The 14398-nt window shown below is 49.4% G+C and overlaps 1 protein-coding gene across 4 annotated transcripts in view; it reads right to left on the reverse strand.

Annotated features, from left to right (window-relative positions):
• SPTB (spectrin beta, erythrocytic) overlaps positions 1-14398 on the reverse strand; it is a 122602-nt gene that overhangs the window by 61037 nt on the left and 47167 nt on the right. For all 4 annotated transcript variants that reach the window (XM_081292551.1, XM_081292553.1, XM_081292552.1 and 1 more), the window contains one exon: positions 8595-8793. In XM_081292551.1, the coding sequence (XP_081148677.1) occupies positions 8595-8742 (148 nt within the window). In that variant the 5' untranslated portion in view covers positions 8743-8793. The remainder of the gene's footprint in view (positions 1-8594; positions 8794-14398) is intronic.

The raw sequence follows: 14398 nt of genomic DNA on the forward strand, positions 1-14398 counted from the left end.
CAAAATGTAAGAATAAAGCATTTAAGATTGACTTTGAAAATACACTGAGCCGGGCGAGGTGGCGCAAGCCTGTAATCCCAGCAGCTCAGGAGGCTGAGGCAGGAGGATCACAAATTCAAAGCCAGCCTCAGCAACTTAGTGAGGCCCTAGGCAACTCAGTTAGACCCTGTCTGTAAATAAAATACAAAAATGGGCTGGGAAGGTGGCTCAGTGGTTGAGTGCCCCTGGGTTCAATACTCAGTACCTGGGGGAAAAAAAAAAAGAAAGTGAACAGAGTTGAACACAAGGGGGCTGGTTAACTAGGTTGGGGTGTAGTCATGTAAAGGAGAACTATAAAGCCAAGAAAATGATAATTTGAATATTTATTGGTGTGAAAAGATATTCATGGTAATATTAAGTGAAAAAGTTCTAAAATTATAACATTATAGTAACATTTTGGTATTTATACATAGTCACGTATCTACAGGCATTAAAATATATCCACATGACAGATTAACAGTGGCTCTAGCTTTTTCTTTACCTGTTTTTCTTATTTTTTCTGTACTAAATATATATTCTTGCTAATGTTTAAAAATATAAAAGTAGGGCTGGGGATGTGGCTCAAGCGGTAGCGCGCTCGCCTGGCATGCGTGCGGCCCAGGTTCGATCCTCAGCACCACATACCAACAAAGATGTTGTGTCTGCCGAGAACTAAAAAATAAATATTAAAAAAAATTCTCTCTCTCTCTCTCTCCTCTCTCACTCTCTCTTAAAAAAAAAGTAATTGCCTTAATATTTTTTAAAAATAAAAGAGGATCTTAAATATTTCAGCAAAAGAAAACAGGTTATCCTAGACCCATTTAAATAAAAAAGTTTTATTTTTGAAGAAACCTAGCTTTGATCTGAGGTTTGAAGATAATACCTCTGGAACAGCAGGGAAGAAAGGGGGGGTCTTGTTCAAAACCCCTCGTCTGGTACCCAGGGAGTACGCATGCCCGTGTGCACATGTGTGCATGTTTGGGTGGGGATGAGGTACTTAACTGATTCAGAGCCACACAGCTGAGGGGCAGTCTAGGAATTTGAACTTTATACTCCAAGTGAGGAAGAGCCTGGTGTATGTCAGACGTGGTGGCACATGCCTGTAATCCTTGGGAGACTGAGGCAGGAAGATTGGGAGTTCAAAGACACCCTCAGCAAAAGGGAGGTGCTAAGCAACTCAGTGAGACCCTGTCTCTAAATAAAATACAAAATAGGGCTGGGGATGTGGCTCAGTGGTCGAGTGTCCCTGGGTTCAATCCCCAGTACCCCCCTCCCAAAAAAAGGTGGTTCTTAGCTGAAGCAGCACCTCACTAAAAATGTGTTGGAAAACACCATAGAACAAGGACCAATTATCCCTCGAAAGTGACAATACATACGGGATGTGAGATAGAGCACTGAGTTGGAAGTTTTGATCAAAGAGCCTAATGAGGCTGGTCGTGGAAGGAAAAACAGGAAGGGGTATCTTGGGTGAGATGCAAAGGAGGTGACAATGTAGGATTCGGGAACATTCAAGAAGGCTGGGTCTGTAGCCAGAAGCACAGTAATGATTTTAAAACCCTGGCCGTCTCTCTAGGCCTGCCTGGTCGGTTGCCACCTGGCTCTGAGGCCTCCCTCCTGTAGAGGGGGGAATGGACACAGCTCTACCTGCTCCTTCACAGGGTGGTAACAGGGTCACGAGACAACCTTAAAGCACCCGGAACACACAGTAGTGTGCATACACCAGGCATATCAGCAAGCAGCTGGTGGTGTCTGCTTAAAAAGAACATACTCATTGAGAACCTGGTCTGGGAGGTCGAGACCACCCAGGACTCAGCCTCAGCCCAGGGGAGATTTCTGGCTGTGTCCACTGCTTTGCTAAAAGAGATTAACCTCCTTCTCCCAAACCAGGATCCAAAATGTCACGCTTCAGGATAAAGCAGCACTTTGTCAGTGATGTCCCATAGGTGGCCTCTTCTTGGGCTGTCTAAGCTGGAAGGGCCCTGGGCATCATCCAGATGGAGCCCCTGGTGTTCAGGCCAGGAAACAGTCCCTGAGGAGCAGGAGCAAAAGTGGCGTGGCCAAGGCCACCCAACTATAGCAGCAGGAGGACGGAAGAAGGAGTTGAGGGACCGCTTTCTCCCCACTGCGGCGACCCAGCTGCCACCCATCCTCTCCTGGACTTCTGCACAGCCTCCCCACCACTTATCTCCCCTTTGAAGTCAGAGTGATCTATACATGTCACTTCCCTGCTAAAAGCTCGGCGATGGGCTGGGAGCAGCGCTGGCCACCCAGTCTTCTACTGAAGGCCACAGCTCCTGGCCTGAACCTGACCGCTCTCCCAGCTAACAGCTCCCTCCCTTTGACCCTTCAATCTGCCTCCTTCTGCAAATGACTTCCTCTGCCACCCCTTTGGAATCTCCAGCTGCTTCTTGCCAGGTGTCTGATCTTACCATAACCAGCCCTCTGGGACACACCTCCTGCCTGCCCCTCCTCTCTCTACCACTGACCTCTGTTCTGACTCCAATAAGCCCCTACTCAATTCTTTGCATGAGTTATAACCTGTGCTTTACATTATAAAATTTTATAGTTCCCCAGATATCTTCACAGCATGTATCATAATTTAAGTAAAGTGTGTGCATCTGTAGACAGACACGTGTGTGCTGATCCGATCTGCCCCTCTTTCACCAGACTGTAAGGTGAGATTCCCTGGCTGATCTAGTTTCCAGTGTCTGAAGGCCAAAGGGTCTGGAGGCAAAATGTTCCCAGAGACACAGCTGCTACTAGCCTCCCTGCCATTCTCTCTGTGTGACACGATAAAATGAACAGATGCTCTGAAAACAACACCCTGGGTCCCCCCACTTCAGCCAAGCAACATGCAAAGGGGCCCTCTGGGGGGAAGGGGGCAGGGAATGAGTGCTGGGCTGCTCCTAAGAAGCCTGGTATCAGAGCATGTCCTTGGGAACAGAGGGGACAGCCCATAGAAATGTCCCAAAGATGGAGGAGACTGTTAACATGGCTCGCTCAGACTGTACTGCCTGGGGAGGGAAGAGAGTCTTATTATTAACCTTGGTGTATTAATATTTGATAAAGCTTCTTCACAATGATAGATAGCAGTCAACCAAAGAAGGTGGAACTGACTGGTTTTGTTAAGAGTTTTCAAAGAGGAAGAACAGCTTTGATCAAAAGGCATGAGGGGACAAGGTGTTATCTCCCAGGCAAGGTCCTGGACCACACAGTGCAGGTGGCAATGCTGCCTCTTTGGGTTTACCTGCACAGGTAACAGGCAGATCTTTCTATACAGTGGGGTGGGTACAATCTTACAATGGCTGACCTCCAAGAGGAAGCAGCTGATCCAATTATTTTTTTTCCTGATAGTACATGAAAATAATTGCTGATGGTAACAGATAGTTCCTTGAATAGTATATTTTCCTAACATATAGTCTCTAAGTAAAACTCAATTTTATGTTTTGAAATCTGAGAAGGAAAAAAAATTTAAAACGTCCCATTAATAACACCATCTCTGTGCTCACAGGTAGCAGGAGAGAGATGCTGGGGCCATGCAGAGCTGAAGCCTTGTTCTCCAGCAGCTGCCTCTGAATCTATTGATTTCACAGGCTGCCAAGAAACGGTAGACCCCAGTCATCTGCCCTCTGGACACAGAGCCCTTCCTAGGTCACTGGGCCACTAGGGATCAGTATCATCCTGGTACAGGTAAAGGGGGGGGGGGTCCAAGGAGAGGCCGAGCATCTCTTGAGGAGCTCTCAGGGTCTTTGGTCACCAAAGTCAGAAGGAAGGAGCCCATGCGTCCCTCTCAGGGGAGCGCTAAGGCAGCCAGGGAGGATGGGCAGGGAGCAGCAGGGTCTGAGGCCCACCGACCTGAGTTTCTGATGTCATATCTGCTGGTTACAGAACTTAACCTTGGGGTCTGGACACAGTGAGTGAGGAAGATGGTCAAGGTTCAAAGTGGCAGGAACTACGTGCTTCCGAGCACAGGGCCACGGCCTGTGGTGCACCTGCTACCCTGTTACATTCTTTGGCTTGTCCTCATCCACCCCCACCACTGGGCCTCCTCTCATTTCCAGGAAAAAGGCCACATGAGATAATGCAGAAAGGAAGCTTGCCTCCAATTTGAGATGTCCCTGGCTTCTAATTTAAAGGCAAAATGGAACAGGCTGCACCATGTCACACACTCGGTTTTTAATGAAGGAGCTCTGTTTAGTTTCTCCCTTAGCAATTGCCCCACTGGACAAGGAACAGGAGAAAGACTGAGACAGAGCCTGTCATCCTGTTCCTCTCAGGTCCCTCTCAGGGGGCTCTGGACTGTTCTATGTGCTGCTATCTTTGAGATGCCTCTGTGTACTGAGGAGCCATAAATCACCCAGCAGGGGGTGGGGGCACTCAGCTGTGTGCATGTGCAGGGCAGGGGGAGCAGGAGGGAAGAAGGGTGTGGGAGGAAAGAAAGGAGGAGAGGCTAATGCACAGGGTTTCTCTTTGGGGGGCATCTTGTTGCTGCTTTCCCCCTCCCTCTCCTCTCTCATCTGGGTCACATCTACCCAGAGGCATCCTCACCAGAGTCAGTGGGGGATATACCCTGGTGCCAGGAGGGGTGTGCAGGCAGGCCCCCCCGGCCCCCTCCCCCCCACTCCCTGCCACCCCCACCATGAGGAGAGAGTCGAGAGGGCGGGCACTCTGGCTGGTACTTCCCTGCAGTCTGCAGTGCTTCATCCCTCATCTGGACAGACACATGTGTGCAGGGTGGCTCCCAGTGTGAGAAAGAGAACGAGAGGAAACCGGGTTTGAGCAGCAGGGACAGTGGCTCTAGGAGACACTAGGAGTCTTCCTATCAAAACATGAAGGCTAGACCCTTCTGGAGGGACAGGAACTTGGGCTTTTCGGCTGCTCCCCTTCCTCTATCCCTCAAAGCAGTTCCGAAAAGCAGAAAGACATTAGAGATGGTCATCAAAGCACAGCAGAATGGTCCCCCATGACCCACCACTTAACCCTGTGAAGTGTTACCAGCCAGAGACTGAGGTGAAGAAGCCAAAATCTAAAGGAGATGACTCCTGCTGGGTCCACGCCCTCCCCCCTGGCATCGCCAGGTCAATTCCATCCCCTCTGCAAGCTTTCTTCCCTACCTTCCCCTTCACTTTAGCCAGGCTGAGTCCCCATTTTAAATCAAAAGTCATTCATTCTGGAGAGAGGTCAGATTTTTATATATATATTTTTAAAAAACGGAGTAACCAGATAGCTTGCATATTTAGGCCCAGACAAGAAGAGCTGGGAATAGTAGGAAAGGCAGAATAGGAAGTATTTCCTATAGAGCAGAGAGGAAGTTGACTTTAAGAGCAGAAAAGATAGAGTCCTGTTAGCCCAGTGGTCTTCCAACCACAGGTCACTGGGTGGAGAAGGACTTGGAGGAGCTGCCAAGTCAGAAAAGCATCTGACACGGCCCATCACCCTCTGGTTTCTTGGTCCCCTGTGTCACCCAGTTGGATGGTAGAGACACAGCTATGGTACGGGAGTGGATGGCACTATAGAGGGAAAGACCTGCATGGCACGGGGCTTCAATCTCATGGACCTGAGGTCTAAGGGCAGGGCACAGAGCCAAGAGTTTCAAGCATAAGCCTCTGCCTAATTTCCATGCTCCTGGTTCTTCTTACAACCCAGGCTTTCCCAGGCAAAGGAGGTGGGGGTGGAGCAGAAGAAACAGGTCCTGGAACAGGCCTAGGTAACTAGGACCAAGACTGAGCTGATGATCTTGAACATAAGAAGTTGAGAAAGGACAGAAAGTATTTACAGGAAATGTTCTTAGTATTAATAACATCCAAAATTTACCTAGCATTTTATTATTGATGAAATATTTCCATGCACTTGATTTGATTTTCACAACCACCTTGGGAAAGTACTACTGTCCAATTTTTTAAAAACAGGAAATCAAGTTTGAGCCAGTGATTCTTCCATAGCAGTAGCATGAGAGGTGGAATCAGGACTCAAATCTGGGTCTGGTGAGAGTTTCCTCCTCTCCCTACATCTTCCATTGCAGAACAAAAATGCCAGACCAACTTCCCCCACCTGCTACATAGCCTCCAAGCAGACTGCCTCCACCCCAGAAGGAACACAGGGCTAAAGTCCTTCTGGGCCTTAATATTCTTACACGTGGAGAACAGCCATAGACCACTCTGACATGCTGGGACTAACGGCAGCGTCCACTTCCTAAGGCCTCATTGGAAAGGCTGGCCCCTGCCTGGACTACTGAGGTGGCCCCAAAGACAGTACAGAAGGAAAAAACTGTCAAGAAGTTAAAGCTGGGGAAGCTGGACACACTTCCGTTCTTCACCTTGCCCACTCAGCAGAATGCAGCCAGCCAGCCACTCTATTTGGATCTTTTCAAAGCTTTAGTTTCAAGCAGAGGTCACTCTGGTGGGCTCTCAAAATAAACTGCTTAGTTGTTTATAAAAATCTTGAAAGGACCCCAAACTTACTTGTGAGCCAGATGTTCTGAAACATTAAGGTCCGATCAGGACACTCCACAGGAGCATTCAGATTCTTAGGTAGGTAGGGCACACACACTCTTGGTGAGGGGTAGGGTGTCAGGCACAGCCATGGTTAGGGAAGGCTCTTTACTGACGGACCTAGGACTGACCATTGTTTCCATGTGATGCCCTCTTGTGCTTGCCCCTTTAATCCATCTCCACCAGCTTCCCAGGCAGTTCAGACATGGCTACCACACCCACAACCACCTGGGGTAACCCTTAGGCTTTCTGCCCATCCCGGGAGCAAGCACCCTTCCATTCCCCAGCATGATAGCTTTCTCCTCCAGGAACAATTCTCCCTGCATATCCTCCCTTGCTCTCTCATTGCTATTTAAATGATATGCCTTTCCTACAATTCTCTAATTCTACTCATGCTAATTAATTGTGAGCATAGTTCATTTTTCCCTAATAGATTAAAACTCCTTAGAGACAGATGCTATATTGAATTCATTTCTTTGGTTCACCCCTCTCCTCTTGTGTCTGGCTGGGGGTTTAGCTTTAAACTTAGTAAGAGTACAATGAATAACTGTTAAAAATGGAATTTACCTTGGTTTTCTAAAATATAGGTGATGTATGAAACAGATCAAATAACACAGGTCTACATAGGTCACCTCATTCCATCCATTGGCAAACCTCATGGAACATGGTTACCATTCTCCCTCCATCTGTATCACCAGGCTCACCGTAGCCAAATCCAGCCAGCAGAAATATAAAACCAAACTGACAAAACCAAGGGTTTCAGTTTAGTTTGGTTATTTAAAGAGGTTAAATTACATAAGCAAAAAGCAAGGGGTCACAGTTATTATGCTTCCCCCAGGAAAACCAAGGAAGGATTGTTTGGGGTCAGAAAAGGTGAGGACAAGATAAGGAAGAAGAAAGGGAGCTTCCAGTAAAGATCAGAACCAAAAGGGTGATGGCCAAGTCCTTAGTGAGTTCCCTGTCATGACAGGAGAGATGAGGCACCGCATTCCTTTTATGGAATGAGAAGCCCAGATACTTCTGAGATAAATGGTCATCATAATTCCAGAGGGGCCTAGAGCCCTGCTCAGGCCTCAAGGTCAGCAGGGACCACAGTATCTGGGAGTGGAGGGGAAAGAAGGGCAGGAGGAAGAGGATCGCTATGAACGTCAAGTTCCAGCAGGACCATAAGAAACAGGGTAAAAATCACTCCAGAAGGTGCTCATGGGAAAAGGCACAATCAGTGATGAGGAACCAGGTCCAGATGGGGTGGTGAAGGGTGGATTAGGGGAAGAAAGTTTCCCCACACACCTCTCTGTAACTCAACCTCTATTTATTGGCCAAGGATACCAGGACAGAATTTAGTTACCCCCAAATCAAGTTCCAGGGAGACAAGAATCACAAGGGTTGGTGGGAAAAAAAATACAAATAAAAAATTCCAAGAATCAGATCTCAGCCAGCAGGGGGAGGAGAAGCCATTTCTGCTAGAGATGTAAGATATTCTCTCTGAAAGAGAGAAAGAGAGAAAAAAAAAATCTATTATGAACCTGCTAAGTACAAATCTAATTCCAGTTTAAGGATGAGAGGTTCTATCCAGAAAATCCTCCTTTCTAAGGCAGTGTGGAGAGGAGGCTCTCTCTTCTCAATTTCTAATTGAATCACTCTTTTCTTTTGGGATCACAGAGAGGAAAATAATTTTTCTCTCCAAGGCCAGGCAGGAAACCGGGGTGCCCAGGAGGCCCCTTGCACCTGGGCCTGGCTGTCTAGCCCTCAGACACTCCTTTGCCCAGACTTTTTTATACTTTGAACATTAGTCGCAGGTGGCTCCAGACAGGAGCAGAAGGCAGAGCCCACCTGGCACCAACTCCAGCTCCTCCCTGCTCCTCAGAAGGACCTGGGAGGAAATAGGGGCTGTTCAGGGTAAACCTGCTAGAGCCTCTGCTCCCTCTCAGGGCTGCCTAGCCTCTTTGAGCCCAGCAAACACATCTCTATCGCTGCCATGCCAGGGCTCACCCGACATGCACAGAGGCTTCACTGTCGTGGGGAGGGGCATGGACCTTGGGATTGTGAACATGCTTCTCTAACCCCTGTGGCCCCAAGCAGTACCTGCCAAGGCCTTGATCCGGGACCTCTCAAAGAGCCTGGCTGAGCTGTTGTCATTATCCAGCTCATCTTCCGGGGCGTCCCAGCGGGCATTGATCCGGCTGTACGGTGGCTGGTTGCCCACGTTTTCAAACTCCGTGGCTGATGTCATGCCAGCAGGTTCTTAGCAGCTACGTGGGCCTCAGTCTTCATGGAAGGGCCCCTAGGGGACAGCAACACAGTCAGAGGGTTAGCTCCCCGCCCCCTCTCACTTTTCCTCAGGGGAAACTTGTTCGGAGCATCGGACAGCAGCAGATCCTGGCAGGAGCATCATGCCGGGTCCTCTGCTGGGGCATGCCTCCTACCCGGGGTCTCTGGGTCATGAGTTATAAAATATTGCAGCAGCAGCAGCAGCAGCAGCAGCAACAGTAACGGCAGTGGTGGCGGGGACAGAGCCAGAGAGCTGCAGGCAGCAAGGGTCAGGATGGCCAGCAGGTGGAGACGTCAGTCAGTCGCAGTGAGCCCATTTCCTCCAAACCCGCTGCCGCCGCCCCAGGAAGCAGCGAAAGGGGCAGCTCTCTTGGGAGCTAGAGGCTGGTGGGGGACGAGCTGGGAAAAGCAGCCCCCACCCTGAGTACCGGGGCCAGGAGCTAGTGTGGGGGGAAGACGAGAACAGACAAGGAGAACAGAGAAGCTGGATGTCGGCTGAGTTCGACTCAAATAGGAATTGGGGTGGAGGGGTAGGGGAATGGGGGTGAGTCTCAAGCGGCCACTGATGCCACAGTCCAGGCAGCTGCCTGTGCTGGGGGGAGTCTGCTCCTCACTGAGGCTGCTCAAGAGTCTTCAGTTCTTTCCTGGGCACCCAATATTCCGAAAGCTGAGCTCTTGTTTTTTGCCCTCTTTGAAGTGCGCCCAGGTGCTGGAACAAGATCTCCTGTGGAATCCCAGGTCAGGCCAAATAGCCCGGAGGAGCCTGTGGTCCATGAGGGCCATCAGCATGAGGGGCTGAGACAGGTGGAGAGGGAGTCCACCGGCAAGAATGGGGCCGTGGGTCAGTTACCTCTGCAATGAGCATGGGCATCAAAAGCATCGCCCGCCCAGGACTCATTTTTGCTTGCTCATTCATTCATTCATTCATTCACAATGAACTCAAATATGTACCAAGCCCAAATGAGGAGGCAGACACTGTGCTAGGCAATTATGCATAAGACAAGAAGGGTCATGTCCTGGACTGGACATGTGTCTTAAAGGCAGAGCACTTGCCTAGCATGCATAAGGCACTGGGCTTTATCCCTAGGACTGTGTGTGCGCGCGCACACACACACACACACACACACACACACAAGACCACATCCCTATAGAACTTACGCCCTGGCGGGGGCAACAATTAATTAAATGAGCCATTACAATGAAGTGTGCTGTGTGCCACTATTGGGAAAAAGCAAGGTAAAGTGGGGACAGGGTGTCAGGAAGGGAAGTTTAAGGTGATTGCTAAAGGAAACTTGGAAGTACCCATAAGGGACAAGTAGAAAGGGATAGGAATCCAAATGAAGGGAATAAAGAGTGGATGCAGAGTTCTGCAGCCCAGAGCAAACAAGACTGAGGAGGCTTAAGAAGAAACTAGAGAGTGAAGGAGGGTCAGGGAAGAAAAGTGAGACAGGTGGCTGGAGGGGCCTGCTGGCTCTTAGTTGCTCTGAGCCTTTTGAAAATGACTAGTTATCTCATCTGCACCTGCCATTCAGGTGTCTCCCTGGAGCTTGGACTCAGAGAGAGTCTGTAAGAGAGAAAAGGGGGCCCAGAGCCTTCAAATCCAAAAGAGCAAAAGAAAGGTGGGGGCTGGAGGCAGGGTGGCAGGCAAATGACCAATGTTGACAATCAGTGAACTGTGGGGGACACACATCTCATTCTCACACACATAGACTCACATCCAACACACCAACACACACACACCCAAACAGGAACACACACGCAAAAGAAATGAGGTCCACTGGCCAGCTTGAGCAGAGCTGCAGTGCTGTAGCCCTTGCTCCTCAGAGTCAGAGTCACTTCGGACTCTTCTTCCCTCAATCTGACTAATCAATCTCACCACATCCTTTTGAGGTGAGACAGGAGCCAGAATTATCCACCTAATAATTGCACAAGAGAGAAAACAAGCCTAACACAGGATGAGGCCTCCCCAAGGTCATCGAGGAATGACTGCTTCGTTTAGACCAAAGACCAAACTGTAGCCTGGTTTGTCTCCCTCCCCTGGAAGGCTTTTAGGGACACAAGGAGGGAAAGAACATGGCCCCTGTGGACCATTCCCAGCTGCTAGGGATGGGCAAAGGTGTTTGCCACTGGGGGAGGGGAAAGTGCAGGGTGTGGAAAGCAGATATTACCCTCAACACTGCTTTTCCCACCATGCCAGGCCAATGCCCAAGCCCACCCTTGTCCTCTGAATAACTGTCCTCCATAGAGGACTTGATGCTCCCAGGACTGAATTTCCCACTCAACTGGCTGAGCAAAGAGACCTGGGAAGGACTCTACTCCCCAGGCCTTCCCCCTGGTCCCTTGAGGGGAGCTACTACTGACTTGGAGGTCAGAGCCAGAGGGACTGATGGGCTAACCACCTCCTGCAGGGCCATGATCCTGTCCAGCAGCCCCTGAGGAGGGCCGAGCTGCCAGACACAGACGGCAGCGAGGTGAGATCAGCCCCTGAGCACAGGCGGTAACCAGACCCTGGCGTGCTCTCTCTCTCTCTCTCTCTCTCTCTCTCTCTCTCTCCATCCTGGGCTATTTTTAAGAGTGGCCGAGAGAGGCCCAGGCTGCAGGGCCAGGGAGTGAGATTACCTTAGCCATGGCTCCGTAAATAAGTCTGTCTCAGAAAGATGAGCCTGAGCCCGCACACCAGCAGAACCAGCGTTCAAGGCAAGATTGATGGCCCCGGGTGCAGAAAAGCAGCAATTCATCCTGCTTAAAATGCCACCCTTCCTGCGACCACGGCTCAGAGAAGGCAACAGCCAGGCAGTGGCTGTGCCGGGAATGTGGAAAACAAAAACAAAAACATATGTGTGTTTAAATCCACAACTATTTGTTTTTGCAAGGGTCAGTTCCCTGAAGGTAAACACCAAGGAAAGAAGATTCAAAAATGAAAGTAAGGCCCTCTTGCTCCTCCTGTCCCCACCCCAGGCCCACCCCAGCCCCTGCCCAGATGGCAAGGTGGGGGGCAGGATGTGCTCGGGCAAGGAAGCGCTCGGAGAATCAGGTGGAGAAGCAGAAAGGAAGAAAACACGAAAACCGGAAAGCTACATACAGATGGTTATTCCAGGAAGAAAACCCCTAAGATGTGCCTGAAACCAAATTCAACCCTGCTTTCTCAGTATCAACCATGTCTATTTCCATTACTGTCAGAATGGCCCTTCAAAAGCCCAACTATAAAGAAACCACCATGACTAAAAAGAATAGTATGCATTGGGGAATTATGGAGGGGGCACCTAATCAGATGAGGAGCCTTGGAAATGACATTCAAGATGATAACCTGAGGGAAAATTAGAGATGAGATGATCTGGTCACATTTTCAAGGATGTAAGTAATCTGTGCATCTAGAGTGGCCCTCCATGAGTCATAGAGGACCGAAAGTACACAGCTAAAATTAGACCTCATGCCCCTGTTAGCAAACTCAGGGGATAAAAGGCATATGAAGTAGCTCTTTGTCCATTCATTCCCCAATGCACTCTCAAGCTCCCAAGAGGTCCTCCTCTGAAGCCATCAGATCCCCTGTCAAAGTGTAAGGTGGATATTCCCTGATCTGTGTGACTCCATGCCCCGGGAAGTTCACCTGTCCTGTCCATCCACCTTCCTGTCTAGCAGCTGAACAGTGCCATCTCCAGCCCCCTTTGCCTGTGAGTTTCTGCCACCCCCTGTCCCCAGGTTTTATTTTGAGTAGGATGGGTCCCTATAAACTTGTACATCCACAGAGCAATTCTGAAAAGTTCATCTGACTGCATGGGTCGCTCAGTCTCTAAAGGGATGCTTACTTGGTAAACGGGTTTCACAACATCACAACCCCCAGCTCTGCCCTTCATGCTTGTCCCTGGAACCAAGAGAACCCAATGGCCACTGGGTTGAGTGCTATGCCTTGCAATCTCAGTCTCATATGCACCTCACTGGGGTGGTGAGAGGAAGTGGTAGTGGCCGCTGCGCTCTCCCTGCCAGGCCAAGCTAGGTCTCACATCAGTCCTCCCCACAACTCAGAACAGAAGGGACACTCTTCTCCCCTCTCCTAACCACCCACCCCCTAAGGAAGTAACTGGTATCCCCTTCTTTTCCATGGGCCACACATAAGCGAGAAGCAACAATGTACAGATCCACTTTAGCACTGGGGAACGGGAGCGAAAGACGGTGGGTGATGCCACTCTTCCTTAGTGGGGCTGAGGTATAGGTCCATGCAGCCCTATCAGCCTTAAAAAGAATTTAGACCCACTCTTTTATTTTCACCCTACCTGTAAGCTTTGTCCCCTCCCTTGCTTTCTGGTTTGACCTGTCCCTTATCTTACCCCAAACCTGCTTTTAACTTATTTGAGTTCCATGGCAACCCAAGTCAGGAGATTAAATCCTGAAGTTCCCCTGGTAACTTTTCTGCCAAAACAGCACCAACAAAGGAACAGCCCCCTTCCACTTTCTCTGATCATAAACTCACCGAATATTCAGACACCTTAACGAACAAATACGTATACACACACACACACACACACACACACACATAAACTTGCTAAAACAGACGCCATGCGGTCACCAAGTTTTTCCTCTAAATCTGCTTGCAGTCCTAACCTGCTCTCCACCCCCATGCATTAGTCTGGCACTTCCATCCTCCTACCAGTCATCTCCACATAGAAAGTACAGCTCAGACTTCATGTGGCTAAGACTGAGCACATGGCTTCCAGGACAGCAGAACGGGGAAGTTCTACCACCATAGGGTGACAGTGAGGCCCAGGTAGCCATGCCAACTGTGGGTGGCCCTTCCAACAGGTGGACATCACCAGCGATGCCTGGATAAGCCATTTCTCCTCCCCAGAGCACACTCTGCTCTTCTGCGTCCTGCGGTTCCCATGCTAACCCAGCCAGCTACTAGTCCATCAGCCACAGGACACGGTTTAGGGTTCTGAAAGCCCCAAGGTTCCTGTGCATGGCTGCCACCATTAAGGAGCCCCATGCATTTGCAATATCCTGGTCATTCTTGCTCACTGCTGTTGGGGGAGGCCTATCCCAGATCCTTCTGCTCTGGTTTCTGTCACTAGGCAGGGGCTTCAGGCCCACATGTCATAACTTGTTCACTCTCATCATGGAAAAATCTCCTACTAAGAACCAGCTCCAGTTATGTTGCAGCTGCTGGAATAGCAGTTGGGTGGTGGGAGCCTGGCTCCAACCTTTCTTACAGGGATTTGGCTGGGGAACAGGTGCCACTCAGCTCTGGGGCAGGGGTTGGCTCATCAGCCCTCTGTGTTAACAACGGCATCTATCAGCACCTCTCATCCTGCCCAAAGGCAAATGCCCAGTGGGAAACATTAAAGGCAAGAGGAGAGATTCTATTCTTACATACAGATAGAGCATCCCTAATCTGAAAATCCAGAATCAGAAATGCTCCAAAATCTGAGACTTCTTGAGTGCTGACATGATGCCACTATGACCTCATGCAATGGGTCATGGTCAAAATTCAAGGTCACTAAAATATTATATAAAATTATCTTCAGGCTATAAGATGTATATATAAATAAATTGTACATTTAGACTTGAGTCCCATCCCCAAGATATCTCATTATGTATATACAAATATTCCAATATCTGAAATC

This window comes from Spermophilus citellus (assembly GCF_964194105.1).
Source record: "Spermophilus citellus genome assembly, chromosome: 4".
In the NCBI taxonomy this organism is placed as follows: Eukaryota; Metazoa; Chordata; class Mammalia; order Rodentia; family Sciuridae; genus Spermophilus; species Spermophilus citellus.